At 35.2% G+C, this 15,180-nt stretch overlaps 1 protein-coding gene across 1 annotated transcript; it reads left to right on the forward strand.

Moving 5' to 3' along the window:
• The first annotated feature begins 1,004 nt into the window (after positions 1-1,004).
• On the forward strand, positions 1,005-9,593 carry LOC113073244 (peroxisome biogenesis factor 2-like). Its single transcript, XM_026246119.1, has 2 exons — positions 1,005-1,164; positions 6,666-9,593. The coding sequence occupies exons 1-2, from the start codon at positions 1,161-1,163 to the stop codon at positions 7,598-7,600; spliced, it is 939 nt and encodes a 312-aa protein (XP_026101904.1). The 5' UTR covers positions 1,005-1,160; the 3' UTR covers positions 7,601-9,593.
• The last annotated feature ends 5,587 nt before the right edge of the window (positions 9,594-15,180 follow it).

Genomic DNA, 15,180 nt, shown 5'->3' on the forward strand with positions numbered 1-15,180 from the left:
TTGTCCCTATTATAGCAGAAATTATTAGTAATCTTAATGTGTCTCTTCTGGGAAAAGCCCAGCTGTCCTTATTTGCTACACATACATATATAACATTTCCTACGTGCAGTGATGAATTGTTGTATACAAACTCTTTAACATTCTTTCAGCAATAAACACAATTTCCACAAATGGTGAAGAATCCACAAGGTTTCAAATTATTATCTTCATGAAACCTATACCTTGAGGACTTGAAAAAGTACAGTATATAAGAGTGTGTATATTGTCCTATGCACAATAGTCAACAATCTTGTGTACAATAGCTTTTTAAAAGCTGATCAACAGCCCATACAGTGTCTACACTTCCAGATGAATAGATTCTATATAGTATCTATGTGTCCTAACTGTCTGAAATGCAAGTCCAAAATTCTATAATCTGACAGACAATATAACTTACATGCCACTGTTGCTTGCCATCACTGTGACAAATAATAATCACTCATTATAACTAATAATATATATTTATGGGTGATTCTATAATTGCAGGTATAGATTTTTATTCTTAACTTGACTATGAAATACCAAATGTATCCCCAATAATAAACAAACACATACACACTATATATAACTAAGGTCATTTCTTAGCTGATGATATTACGTGAACTGTGCAGGTGCGGAGAGCATTTAACAGAACAGTTGCACATTTTACACAACGTTTTTCAAGGAAAACAAAATGTAAAACTGAAGCAAATGCTTTTACTCATTTATACGCCGTAAGCGTTTCACTTATTTACTCTCCTTATCCCTCTGTTACAATTTACAAACAACCTCCGTCCTTGAACGCGTGCTGCTCATTAGAGCCCGCCCCTGCTTGATAGCGATTGGTTAAAACTTGCTGTAGAACAGCGCTATCGATTTTGATTGGGAGGTTTATTGGCAGACGCCAATGCATGAAGACTTGCCTGAAGCAACGCCTCCCCCACACGCACAGAGCGATGGGATTCATGTTTGCTTCGCTCAATCAGATATTGCGATTGGATGCATGTGATCAGGGGTGCAGAGAAAATACAATTTGCTATTGGCTCATCTGCTTAAAGGAGGGGTTAACAGAGATAACCCGGAAAAAGGAAGAAAAGCGTGACAGTTTCGACCGAGTCCGATCGTGGACTTTCAGTCTTATCATGGGTAATTATACTACATTTATTTGATCTTGTCAAATCTCAGTTAGCCAGACATTGTGAGAAAACATTCTGTATCAAGTTGCATTCAGTTTTGTGCAGGACAGAGCGTCGTTTCTTCCCAAGCCAGTCTAACATTAGATTTGTGTGTGTTATCAATGCATAATAATACACGAATTCAGTGTTGGTGGTCGACATTAAACTAATATATTAATATTTTATTGTTTATATTTGCAATAGCAGTATTGTTATTAACCAGGTTGCAGTAGATCTCATCACGTTTATACAGTAACAATATATATATATATATATATATATATATATATATATATATATATATATATATATAAATATATCTATATATAAATATATCTATATATAAATATATCTATATATATATATATATATATATATATATATATATATACCATTTTGTCTTATTCAGGTCTATGTGCACACCCGTTAGACCATCATAAAATAACAAACATTAGCTTGTCAGAGCATGGAGGCATGACGTTTTGTTTATTTTATGTATTTATTTATTTTCCAACTGGTTACATGGCATTAGCTACCACTCTCATGTCAAACTACAGTAGGTAACTAGGTAATAACTAGTTACTTACCATGAACCTAATCTTGACCCATGTAGTTACCCTATATTACCAGTACTTTCTTAGGTAGGCCTAAGTACACTGTAAATACACGCAAGTGCACGTTCTTGCTTTAAAATAAAGTGCAACCATTAAAGCACCATAACAAAAAAATAAATAAATCTGTAGAAAAACGGAAAATGTCCTAGCAGACATTTACTGGTTCAATTTTCATTAAGTTTACAGGCATTTCCTTCAACCCCAAAACACATCACTATGCAAAACACCTGTGAAAAATCAATATGAGAAATTCACTCATATTAACACAGTACATTATAGGATGGGTTTTTACTGACTTTAAAGTGTAAATTTCTGCATTAAGTTTTAGAGTGATCAGAAATGCCGTCATCGTACAGAATTAGGACAGCTTATTGCTGTGGATTTGATTGAGCTCTAACTTAACATAATGAATGGAGTTGATGTCAGGTTGCAGTATGATCTCAGCCCAGGTCAAAAAGTTATGGATTTTTGCCAGGGTTTAATTTAAATGGATTCAAATGTAAAAAGCAGACTATATTGTTGGGTCGTTTTGCAGCTGTGTTTGAAACTGAGCTTGGAGTCTTTCTTCCATTTGTGGGTAAAATGTTTACCAAGCTGCTGCTTCATATAAACATGGAGGCTTTTATTATTACATTACATGCCCTTGCTAAGCCAAATCTGGATGAGGGTGAGAAGAAAAACAATTCTCGTACATAAACATGATTTTAAGGGCAGTGGTTTGTTATGTGGTGTCATGGAATAAGGATGGTGTTTTTGCTGTAGCTGCTTCTAATCTGCTTTTTTTAAATAGAAGAAAATGGTTATCATAAAAAGATGAAATGCTGTTTTATGCAAATACATCATCTCTTAAAGGTGATGAAAAATTACAAGACAAATGTATTGAAGCGGAGATCCTTTATGTGGACACAGCAAAGCCTGACTGCCCTCTGTACACCTTAATATGCATCTTCACAGATTTCTCATTTATTAACTGTTCTCTTCAGTCATTCCTGCTGCCTCAGCCTTTAAATGTTTCATGTGTTTTTAAGCAGTTTTTTTCTGCCTAACTCTGTACTTAAGGCTTTAAATCTTCCACCTTCATACTCACAAAATCAATTAATTCTTTTGAATAATTTACTTTTTGTGCAAACAAGATTTAGCAAAGCATATCTTTGTGTCAGACCTAGCTGCTATTTTCTCAGACGTTAAGTTTTGTTAGACCGGGGTTCTTGTGATTCATTGGTAATTAGAGAAATGGGGCAGTTTGATGAGACATTAGGACCAGACCTTGAACCCCAAGTGCTTTTGCAGACATTCATATTTTATGATACAGACATAGAACAATTAGAACGGTCACAGGATGGGTATTTTAGCAGTCCTAATCCCATTTCAGGATGACATCACCTTTAAAATTCAGAAACTGACAGACCCATCAGTGTAATATCATAATAATATTCAGATACTTCTGGGACCGAGTTAACAGTTGAATGCAAAACAAGCAGACTTGCTAATTCTTCTGCCAGATGAAAAGGGTGCAGAAGCTCTGTAACCTTAATCACTCAAATGATTAAAGCAAGCAAAGTTTTTGACTGAGTGACACCACGTCTGCCACTGGAAATACAAAGTGACACATTTAAGCAAAGGATAATAAAACCCTTCTGGTATGTAATTTCGTTTTTTATAAGAGACACTGAAATATTTGGCAAATACATATATTTTAGTTTATACTGTATAATTTTAATCATCAAATATAATGTAATATGCTTTTTGAATGTTTGGGCTCAGTAAAAAAAAAGTTTTTTTTTTTAAGAATTCTTAATTTTATTGAGGACGCATTAAATTGATCATAATTTACAGAAAATACATTTAAAATGAAAAATACTGTTCTTTAGCTTTTTATTCATCAAATAATACTGTAAGCAATGTATTATGGTTTAAAAAAATATATATTAATCAACAAAAATCTTTTCAATATTGATACCACCAAATCAGCATATTAGACTGATTTCTGAAGGATTATGTGACACTGAAGACCATTATTTGGAATAACGCAGTTTAAAAGAACGGCGTTAGGTAACGACGTTATTTTTTCAGTAACGGGGTAATCTAACTAATTACTTTTCCCATCGTTATAACGCCGTTAACATTACTGGGCGTTAAATGCGGTGCATTACTATGCATTGATTTATTTACTATGCAATCCGAGCGCACCCCTGGCTCACACAGCGAGTGTGGAGGTGGGTTAATAACGAGATAAGCCATTATGATTGGCTAAGGCAGAGTCATGTGTTTCATGGTAGCAAATCAGAGACAGTGTTTTTACACATGCCAGCACACGCGCCAGCGGCGCCAAACACACACACACGCTCGCAAAAGCTAAACACAGGTATTCGCAGCAGCCAGCAGCAGAGATGGCGAGTCAGGAGCAATCCGATGAAAAGTTGGCATTTTCAAGGTGGAGATATAAGCACTACTTCAAATTCATTGTGGTCAAAGGCAAGAACCTGCATGTAATGTGTACATGTAATGTGTGACACATGCATCTGCAAAGCTAGTGGCCAAAAACACTTTTCTTACAAAGATAATACTTAAAGTACAGGATAAAAATAATGGTGCAGTATATATCGAAAGATATGTACGAACACCTGTCTGTTCTACTCATTTTTTTACAGTAACGCAAATAGTTACTTTCCCTGGTAACGAGTTACTTTTATTATAAAGTAATTCAGTTACTAACTCGGTTACTTTTTTGAACAAGTAGTGAGTAACTATAACTAATTACTTTTTTAAAGTAACGTTCCCAACAGTGCTGAAGACTGGAGTAATGATGCTGAAAAAAAACAGAGGATTGTTTTTTTTTATATATATATATATTAAAATAGAAACGGTTGTTGCAAATTGTAATAATATTTCACAGTACTACTATCCACTGTGTTTTGACTTTTCAGAATTTTTTTTACATTCTTACTTACCCAAAACTTATGTAACATAATATACATTTATAAATATAATAATATAACATTATATATATATGTATGTATGTATGTATGTATGTATGTATGTATGTTGTTGTTGTTTAAATAAACAGAAGTAAGGTCTTCTCCGACTTGCCCCAAAGATGCAAAAGCTGACAAAATGTCAAAAGCAAGGTCACATAACCACAGGCTTCCTAAAAATCTCCAGATTCCAAATTGTCCAGTCGCTGCAGGAATATCACGGCCTACCGCCTTGTAATGCTCAGCCCAAGGTGACTCTGTGACCCAGCTTATCAGTTGCAGAACTGCAAGCCTGAGCCTCCAGTGGGCTGCCTCAGGAGAACATGTTTTATAGCCCGTGCTGGTGTCAGGCATTTGTCATTTAAGGCTGCTTGTCAGGACCTTGACTTGGCTGATATAACCTTATATGCGTGTTCCCCATCCATTTTGCAGCCTGAAAATGGGCTCCATTTCCTAGAAAATTCAACTGTAAATTGCAGTAGGGTTATAAATAACAGAGCGGTCATATAGTTGAAATATATAGCTAATGAGGAAATCAGTATACTTATTGTTTCCAGTTGTTTATGCAGAATACTATTGTTTCAGCTAGGCCATGTTTTCATTGGCTATTTGTCACAGATTTTTTTTTCTGAGTGCACTGTAGTGGGACTGTAAACGTGTATGAATCATTGCGCTCCGTGTAGGCCAGGTCTTCTGATTGCAATAGAGGTAAACACAGCCATTGATTACGAATTTGGCCGATTATATAAGACGCATGGATTTTCAGCTTTCCAGTTAAAGCCCTGTACTTTCAAATGCTTAATTTTTATAGGCAGGGCACATTGACAAAAGTGTCTAGTTATTATATATTTGGCAAGTACTTTGAGTCTGAGAGAACATGTCAATAGTAATCCTGATATTGATAGCAGTCCTATAAGAGATGTTACTTGCCCGAGCTAACATCTGTGTGATCCTCTAAATCATAATTACATTACTATTGACAGGCCCTTGACAATAGTCACATTACTATTGATAGGTTGCTGTCAATATTATGTTCTCAAATAAAACATATTCATTCATAACTTGTAAACTGCTCAATAAAAGTCTATGACGAGAACATGGAAAAGCCGTATCCCAAGAGTGGCCTGCCGAAATGATTTGTCTCACCTGGCCAAGTACTGCCATGCAGTGAAGGATTTTTTCCTTAGCTGAGAAACTATTGAACTGGTCTGTAAACCTTGACACGTACAAAACATAATCTGCAGCCTAAAAGGGGAAGTTTTGACTGATTATACAATAAGCGTATCTTCAGTTTCCAACATGTGTTTAAAGCAGATAATTTTTCAACCGATTCATGAACATCTTGCATCCTTTTTTATTGTCCATTTAAGTTTCATTCTTAAATGGGTGAAGTTTTTAAGCACAGATGAACCTGAAGTATTGAAAAAAGACTTTCCTTAAAGATTTGGAGATGCTTTCTGCAATTTTCATAAGCCAATTTATTTCAGATATTGTCCAAATCCAGTCCTAAGCTGAGAGGTGGTCACCGCAGCTCCTGGCTCTCATTTTATAACCATCACGTTTAAAGAGATAAACTCAGCCCGATACAAACGCACTCCATGAAAAATTGCCAAACGTCACAGTTCTTAGATCCCTTATAAAAAGCCGTCAAAGTAAAGTAGTTCCACATAGCGGATGTTTACTGCCTTTCCAAGCCTATGCTGTTGGGATAATCTCCTGTGATGTGATTTGTCCTCAGACTGAATCTCGAGAGGGAACAGCGTAAGACCTCCTGTGCCTCTGCCCTGCACAGCTAAAAGGGAATTTAGGACGGGTTTTACATGTGAAAAGTGATTTCAGCTCAAATGCAAAAATGCATAACCATTTGCTTCTTCTGCTTGTAGCTGGAGCTGGAGGTGACAAGCCTTTCGCCAAGGCCAGCCCAAGCCCATTATCTCGGGTTTTGAGAATCAGTCAACTGGATGCTTTTGAACTGGATGGTGCACTGGAACAGCTTGTTTGGTCACAGTTCACCCAATGTTTCCAGCATTTCAAGCCTGGGCTCTTAACCCCTGTTGAACCAGAACTCAAGGCCCTTCTCCAGCTCCTTCTGTGGAGGTTCACCGTCTACTCTAACAGTGCCACCGTGGGCCAATCACTGCTCAATATCCGGTACAAGAACGCTCTTATCCCGGGACATAAGTACCTGCCCATGAGCCGGCCACAGAAGTTCTGGTTCGCTCTGCTGACGGTCGGCGAAAAGTGGCTAAGAGAACGTTCCCATAGCTTGTTCCTCAACCACCCTGTAGAATCCAATGCACGGATGGCTCGCAAGATACTTAGGATCTTGACTGCCCTTACCAAAGTGGCCAGCCTGGTCAACTTCCTACTGTTCCTCCAAAGAGGAACCTATCCAACAATTACCGAAAGGTTGCTGGGTGTGCAGCCTGTCTTCAGGGGACCCCAGGGACCACGAGACATCAACTTCCAATTCTTGAACCGGGAGCTGTTGTGGCATGGCTTTGCCGAGTTCCTCATCTTCCTGATGCCTCTCATAAACATGTGGAAGCTAAAGGCCAGTGTCACTGCTCTGTTCTCCCCTCTGAAGGACCTGAGAGGAACGGAAGGTTCGGATGAGACCCACTTGACTGAGTGTGCCATCTGCGAGGAGTGGCCCACAATGCCCCATTCAGCCGGCTGCAAACACGTGTTCTGCTACTACTGCCTCAAGAGCCACATGATCGCTGACATCTGCTTTACCTGCCCCAAATGTGGTATCCAGACTGGAATGATAGAGCCAGTCAGGCTTCATGTAGGAACAGAGTTGCATCAGAGTTGAGACTTTGCCTCAAACAACCTTCTGATTGACTTGGGGTACACATACTCCAGGGGAACTTGAGACCAAGTTGAACATTTCAGTCTTTCACAGAAATTGGTTGATGAAAGCATGTGCCCCCTTCTGAAACGAGAGCATTTGTTGCCATGAAATATGCAGAATTTTGTACAAAGAGACAAAGTTAATGATGTAAAATTCTAAAACAACATCATTTGTGTCGCTAATTTATTCAGCCTCATTAAAGTTTGATAGAAACTGTGTATCAGAGGTCCACTTTTCTGCATTCTTGGATTGAGCGCTGAGCAAATGAATAAACATCAAAACAAGCCTTTGCTCAACTGCCTGCACGATCCAATTCCCCTCATCCCCTATGAAGGGCGAGATTTGCACAAGATCAAGGAGAGGCCATGATAGCACCAGGGGGTAGTTGGGTTGGATGCAGATTGACAGACATCCCATCATAATCTCCATGGCCCTTCTTAATACACCAGTAAACCGTAACAAACCATAGCAGGACCGATGCAAGTTTCGGGCATATTATGCTCTAAGCCTAATAATGACTGCAAAGATGGGTATTTATTCTGCTGTTAACTCTCTCCAGTGAGCCATGCCTCAGGCCAAACACATCCAAATGGACTCAGACCTGCTGGAAACTCACACTTCAGTTTTTTTTTTTCCCTAGACCACATTGCTTTAATTGCCCATTGTGAAGGCAATCAGTCACTTCTCTGGGCACGAGGGGTCTTAGTGGTTTGCAAGATTTTGTCATTTTTTTGTAATCGTTGCTCTCAAGTTCACCATGACAAAGAACTGAAAATTGGAAACATGGCATACCGGTCTGCACTGATTAGGATTCATTGACGTTATTAAGTGTAGCTCTCACTATATGCAGAAATATCCAAGTTTACTTGTGTACCAGGTTAACAATGTTCAAAAGATACACTGAAAAAAAATAGCTCGTTGGTCTAAATTAATAAAATTATGATGCACATTTCCATGCATTTAAACTGATTTATTTGAACTTTAAGTTAAATATACTGACATTCATTCATATTAAAATTCATGCTAATTTTATGAGATCACACCAATTTCATTTGACATATTCTGTGAATGTTCCCTGAACATAATTCACTCTTGTTGATCCAACCAGTGTTGTTTCTGTTCAGACTGGTGCTTTTGTGCAAAGTTGCGTATTTTTTTCAGCATTTTTATGAAAATGGAAAGACCTGTTAGAATTTAAGTTTTTAATGTTTAGTTATTTTGAACATTTAAAAGAGTTCAAACAACATAAAAGGGTGTTTCTTGTTTGTTTGTCTTTTTGATTACCATTGTGGTGAAGAGTACAGCTTGTGCTTAGGTTGTCAATAGCTGTTATACCCGCATGTTAATGTTTTATGATCGTTTTATTGTGAAGGGTAGAAATTATGATAATATAGACTGTGTAAATCACATGCTGGCCCTCAAACTGATTTCCTTTATTTATTTTTTTGTTTAATTCTCATATTTATACGGAGCCACGCACATGACATGCAAGAAAAAATAAATAAATTGTGAGCACGATTTAGTAATTCGTTCCCTCAATGTACTAAAATGTGCACACGATTACTATTGCATTCTCATGACATTAGCACATTAGCCTATAGGCTAACCACAAAGTCTATACTTCACCATAATGGTAACCCCAAAAATCAACATAAACATAAACTCTTTAAAATGCCAAAAATAACTAAACAACAATTTGTATTATGTATTTCCCTTCACCAAAAACACGTTAAACAGCACTTCATTTTAACATGTATTCTCCTGGTCTATCCCTATGTAAAGCATGCTGGGAACTAGAAATCCACTGCCTAATTTTCAGTTTTAATGCAACATAAATGATTCATGTAGGCCCAACTTAACTTCAATGGTTTAAGTTAACATTTTACAATTGTAATCTCATTTAATATAATTAAATTGAGTGCAAATGACAACTGAATAAAAACCTAAAGATTTATGTTGTTGGTGTTTTTTTTGTTTTGTTTTGTTTTTGTTTTTTTTTGTGTGTGTGTGTGTGTGTATTTAATGTGCACTAGCATATGTTTATACCCTTTGTTTTGTTTCATAGGATTAAAGGAATTTGCCACCACTCTTCTGGAAATGTTGGGTAATGGTTGGCAATTTACATGATGCATAACATATGGTTCTGTTGTTTTTCACATAGATCAGGTCCAGGGAACATCTGCCCTTCAAAATACATTTGTTTAATCACTTCAAAAGCATCCAAATATAATCTTGTAAAACACTCTATTCTACCAGACACAATAGACTATTGTATATTTCTGTACTTGCAACAGTAAGATTTGATTTTGACATTTGCTTTCTGTTAAACTATATTGATGGATTTTCTGAATATATTTTCACCATTAATTATACATAATGTAGATAGATATTTTTCTACATTTATTATTATTCCCCTACTGATTTATTGATTGTAACTTGTTTAATGGTTAGCATTAATTTAAAGTTTTACAATAAGGGAAGATACAGATAGCTATATATTTTTGTATATAATATTTAACATATTTCAAACACATCATAGTGAGTTACATGCAAAGAATGTTTATAATTTTATCATCTGAAGAGTCAGCCCTTGTTTTGCACTTCATCTTCTCAAAATCTCATTTACGTTCAGGGTTGCACTGTCTCCAATCAGCAATAAAATCTGTAGACTTTGACACCATTTACTTTGCCAATTGCCCACATGCCTCTTTTTTTATGATACTGCTCATTACAATCGACACATTCTTGATCCTTTGATGTCAGGCATTGAGTTCTCTGATTAACAGGTTTGGAATTAAAGAGCTCTATAGTCTACATAATACTAGTACTTGCCCTTTGCAGCTGTTCTTTGCTTAATTAAATACTATCTTATAGTGTACTGAAAGACACTCTATTTCATTTCTGAGTTTTAATATAAGTGGCTGTTTGGGATTTTGTTTTTGTGTGTGCTTGTCTGGGCAAGGCAAAAGTCATTAAAACAAATAAAACATTGAGATATACTTCAAGCAGTTCATTGCCATGTGTTGCTCTAGACCTCTAACTAAATGTTCATGGTTAAAAAGCAAATCTAACACAGCTACTGGACAAACTTGTCAACGGTGGCCAATTATCTGTGTTTCTTCACTGTTGGAAGGGCATTTGCACTCTAAACCAGGAATGTGGGGAATCGATGAGACAAAAAAAGATACATTTCCTGACACCCACTGATTTCTCAACATAAATGGTTCACTTTTGACCAGTGGAACAAACAGCCATCTGTGTCTCTTGCCGTAATTGACCCAGTTTCTCACTTCAGTCAAACTTTTAAACATGTTGCAGCATACTTATGAAATACATAATTGCGTGGATTTACTATACATTGATGTATTACCTTAAAGTCTGCACAATACAGAAAGTCTTCTCTTCAACTATAAGCACTTTTGGTATTGTATGTACTATGAAAAATTTAGCTTCCTTTAAACATACTTTACATGTTCTGAGAATGTTTTGCATTTTTTTTTTAATGTTTTTTTTATTTGGTTATATATAAACATTAAGGGACATTCCATTTTATCATTTTGCAAACATTAAGGGAATGTTTTTTTCCCCCCAATGTTCTGAAACAAATAGTAACATTTAATAAAAACGAATAGACAAACATCCAACTAAAATGTTGCATTAATGATGTATTAATAGAATTTTTATTAGTGCTGTCAAACAATTAATCTTGATTAATCACATCCAAAAAAAAAAAAAACGTTTTTGTTTACATAATATATGAGCGTGTACTGCGTATATTTATTATGTATATATAAATACGAACTTAAATAAATATATTTAATAAAATTAATATTTAATATTTAATAAATTAAATATATTTATATATAGTTTAAAATATAATAATATAAATATATAGATGTATGTACATGTAAATATTTTCAAAAAATATACTGTAGGTGTGTGTATTTATACATAATAAATAAACATAGTAAACATACATATAGCATGTAAAGAAAAACTGATTTTGGATACGATTAATCACTAATTTTTGTTTTAATGTTTAAGAACATTATTAAGAAACTTTGAACAAACATTGTATTAATGTTAAGAATGTTTGATTCAACTTTCAAAAAACCCTTATAGAAAGCTCTGAAAATGTGTGGAGACATTCCTTCTTTTTTACATTTTAATTTGAAATGACACAAAATAATTTTCCTAATGATTTTCTAGCAATAATTTTAATAACATTGTATGTATGTATGAGTGTGTGTGTGTGTGTGTGTGTTTGTGTGTGTGTATGATGCTGAAACATAAAAGGCATTTGAAAACTAGCAAAAATAAATGAAGCATGATTTTTTTTATAAAAATCATTCCTTGGGACATGAAAGTGCCTATAGTTGAAGAAACCCCTTTTTAATGGACAAGCTGAACGCCATGTCTTCCCGCTCTTTCTCACGGGGCCTCTCAATTCCAGGCCGATGCTAATGAATGCAAGTCTTGCACTGACATTATCTGCTGGTAACGTCTGAGGTGGAGGGAATGAGTTTGGCACGGTAAGTGATAGCCTCGCTGACTCCTGTGGAGAACTACAAAGACAGACTGCATGCCTGGAAGGAAAAGCCAATACCTGTGTGCCTCCACAGGCCCTCCGTTCATTGGCTGTGCCGGACTAGAGTGGCTTAAAGAGAGAATGAGCGACAACGAGGAATTAAGGGGGATTATGGGCCAGTCTGCACTGTAATGAGCCCGAGGTGAGGTGGGTTCCAGCCAAAGTCTGAGCAGGCCTCTCATTGATGTCTAATACACACAAAATTGCAAATAATCTGCAGACATCCTTCCAGATGTCCCCTTGAATTTCCTGCGGCTTAAGACAAATCGAAAGTGCTTTGAAAGTTTTGATAATCAAATAGCAAGTTTGATTGAAACCTTGCACATGGAAGAATGTAGCATGCAGCTATCTAAAGATGTTTAACTTGTGCCCTAATGACAGTCATCCCATTTCGAGGGAATTTTACAGGGATTCAGGAGACAATGATACCTTCTCTTGCCAGACAGTGTTATCTGCTAACATAAAGAGACTGAATTGCAGCATCTTAGAACTTTTCTATTTTAACATATTTTAGAATAATTCATTTTAAATTTATTCCTGTGATGGCAAAGCGCAATTTTCAGCAGTCATTTCATCCTCCACAAATCAGTCTAATATGGTGCTTGAGAAACATTATTATTATTATTATTATTATTAATAAAGCAACTTTATTTATACAGCACATTTCATACACAATGGTTATGTAAAGTGCGTTGCATAAAAGAGTTAAAATAATCATAAAATTAATACAACATCCATACTGTAAGAAACAAAATGACAACAAAAGCAGTGAACAAAAAGTATTATTACTTCTTTAAAATGTATTGAAACAGTTAAGAATAAAATAGAAGATACATAAAATACAGTGCAATTATTATTATGTTTAAAACAGTTGCACTAGTTTATATTTTAATATACAATGTTTTTCAGGAATCTCTTTATTAATAGAAAGTTTGAAAGAACAGCATTTATTTAAAATAATTCTTTTTTTGGTCTACTGCCACTGATCGATTTGATGGCAATAAAATATGAATGAAAAAATAGAATAATTTAATGTTTACAGTGTGTGTGTGTAGTAGAATAAAGCATATTGAAATACATGACAGCCAATACATGACAGAAAATATAAGGGCGAATAGTTTAGAAGACGCTTGCTGAAAATAAGCTGAAACCTCTAGTGTAAATCACCTTAAAGGTAATGACAACATACAGCATACAGATGTTCATTTCAATGCAGCTGGCCAGAAAATCATTTCCTCCCGTTCCCATGGAAACCATATTGCAAAAGGTGTCTGTCTGTGAACTTCAGCTGGAAATCATAGAACCAGGTTGTCTGCGAAGATTAACCTCAGCTACTGAATTTGTTCTGTTTGCAAATTCCCAACCAAACTTGGAAATTCTGATCAGCAGGAGAAGAATAGAAATTGATTTTCATGCATGTTATTTTTTTTTTTAAAGAGGCTTCAGGAGGTTGTGTGAAACAAAGCTTGTATGCGTGATCTGATATTAGAAAATTCCTCATATTTTAACGCTGGAGACCAGGGCACTTCTATTCACCAGTGAAAGACACCTTTGCTTTTCCCTCCAGTCCACCAAAGCCAGATTTTCCAGAGGTCATTGTCGACTCTAAGATATCGTTCAGTCTGAAAGCCGTGACTTGTCTTTAACAGACTGGTGATACTGCACTTGTATGAGGACGGGCTGCCCTCTGTATGCCCCAGCTGATTGCTTTGCATTCACAACAGCTGTGGCTCTGCAGCAATTTAGAATCTTTTCTGCTCAAACATTTGAAAAGGCAAAATTATTCCTTCTGAATTACATTTTATTTGTTGAAAACAGATGCTTCGTTTTTAGGCATCTGTGTGGTATTTTCTTTTTGAATAAACATCCCACACAAATTTACAACAGGACCATCTGTGAGCCGACCCTCTTGAACAAATTACAAATATGTAGATTTACAATTATGCAAAATAGCAATATATGGCAATTTTCAAATGTTGTTGACACACAGATCTACAGTATATGGGGTCAATTCAGCTTGATTGGGGGGCAAAAATGGCACAAACAATATGAATTAACTTTATGTGTGTTAACCAGCAATTAAATTTGGCTTTTTTTTATATAGATATTATGTATTATGCAATCTTTTATTAATCCATCACAAAGCTTCTGAATATTGTTTCCTTGCTACTATACAGGGTTTATGGTTGTTCAAAAATCTGACTTAACATAATCTGAACATAAGCTAATTTACTAATTAATTTCTGTACACTAAATTACAACAGAACCATTTGTTTTCTGCAACATCACAAACCATTATGTAGATATAAAATTATGCAGATATTTGTAAGTGTCATCCACTAAAACTACTGATTTTATAGATGTGTGTGGTGAAATATATATACAAAACTTACAAAACTATACACACACACAAACATAAGTATATGTTAGATAAAAACTGTTAACCTGAATGCACAAATTTACATTTATTTAATGTCATTTAATTTAAATGTATATATATATATATATATATATATATATATATATATATATATATATATATATATATATATATATATATATATATATATATATATATATACACATTATTCATCATATATGTGTGTATGTGTGTGACCCTGGACAACAAATATAAATAAGCTTTCCTTTGATGTATGGTTTGTTAGGATCAGACAATATTTGGCTGAGATACAATTATTTGAAAATCTGGAATCTGAGGGTGCAAAAAGTCTAAATACTGAGAAAATCACCTTTGAAGTTCTCCAAATGAAGTTCTTAGCAATGCATATTACTAATCAAAAATAAGTTTTAATATATTTACAGTAGGAAGTTTACAATACATTTTCATAAAATATGATTTGTAACTTATGGTTTACTTAATATGCTAATTATTTATGCCATAAAAGAAAAATCTATAATTTTGACCCATGCAATGTATTTTTGGCTATTGCTA

This window comes from Carassius auratus, unplaced genomic scaffold, assembly GCF_003368295.1.
Source record: "Carassius auratus strain Wakin unplaced genomic scaffold, ASM336829v1 scaf_tig00011675, whole genome shotgun sequence".
NCBI lineage: Eukaryota > Metazoa > Chordata > Actinopteri > Cypriniformes > Cyprinidae > Carassius > Carassius auratus.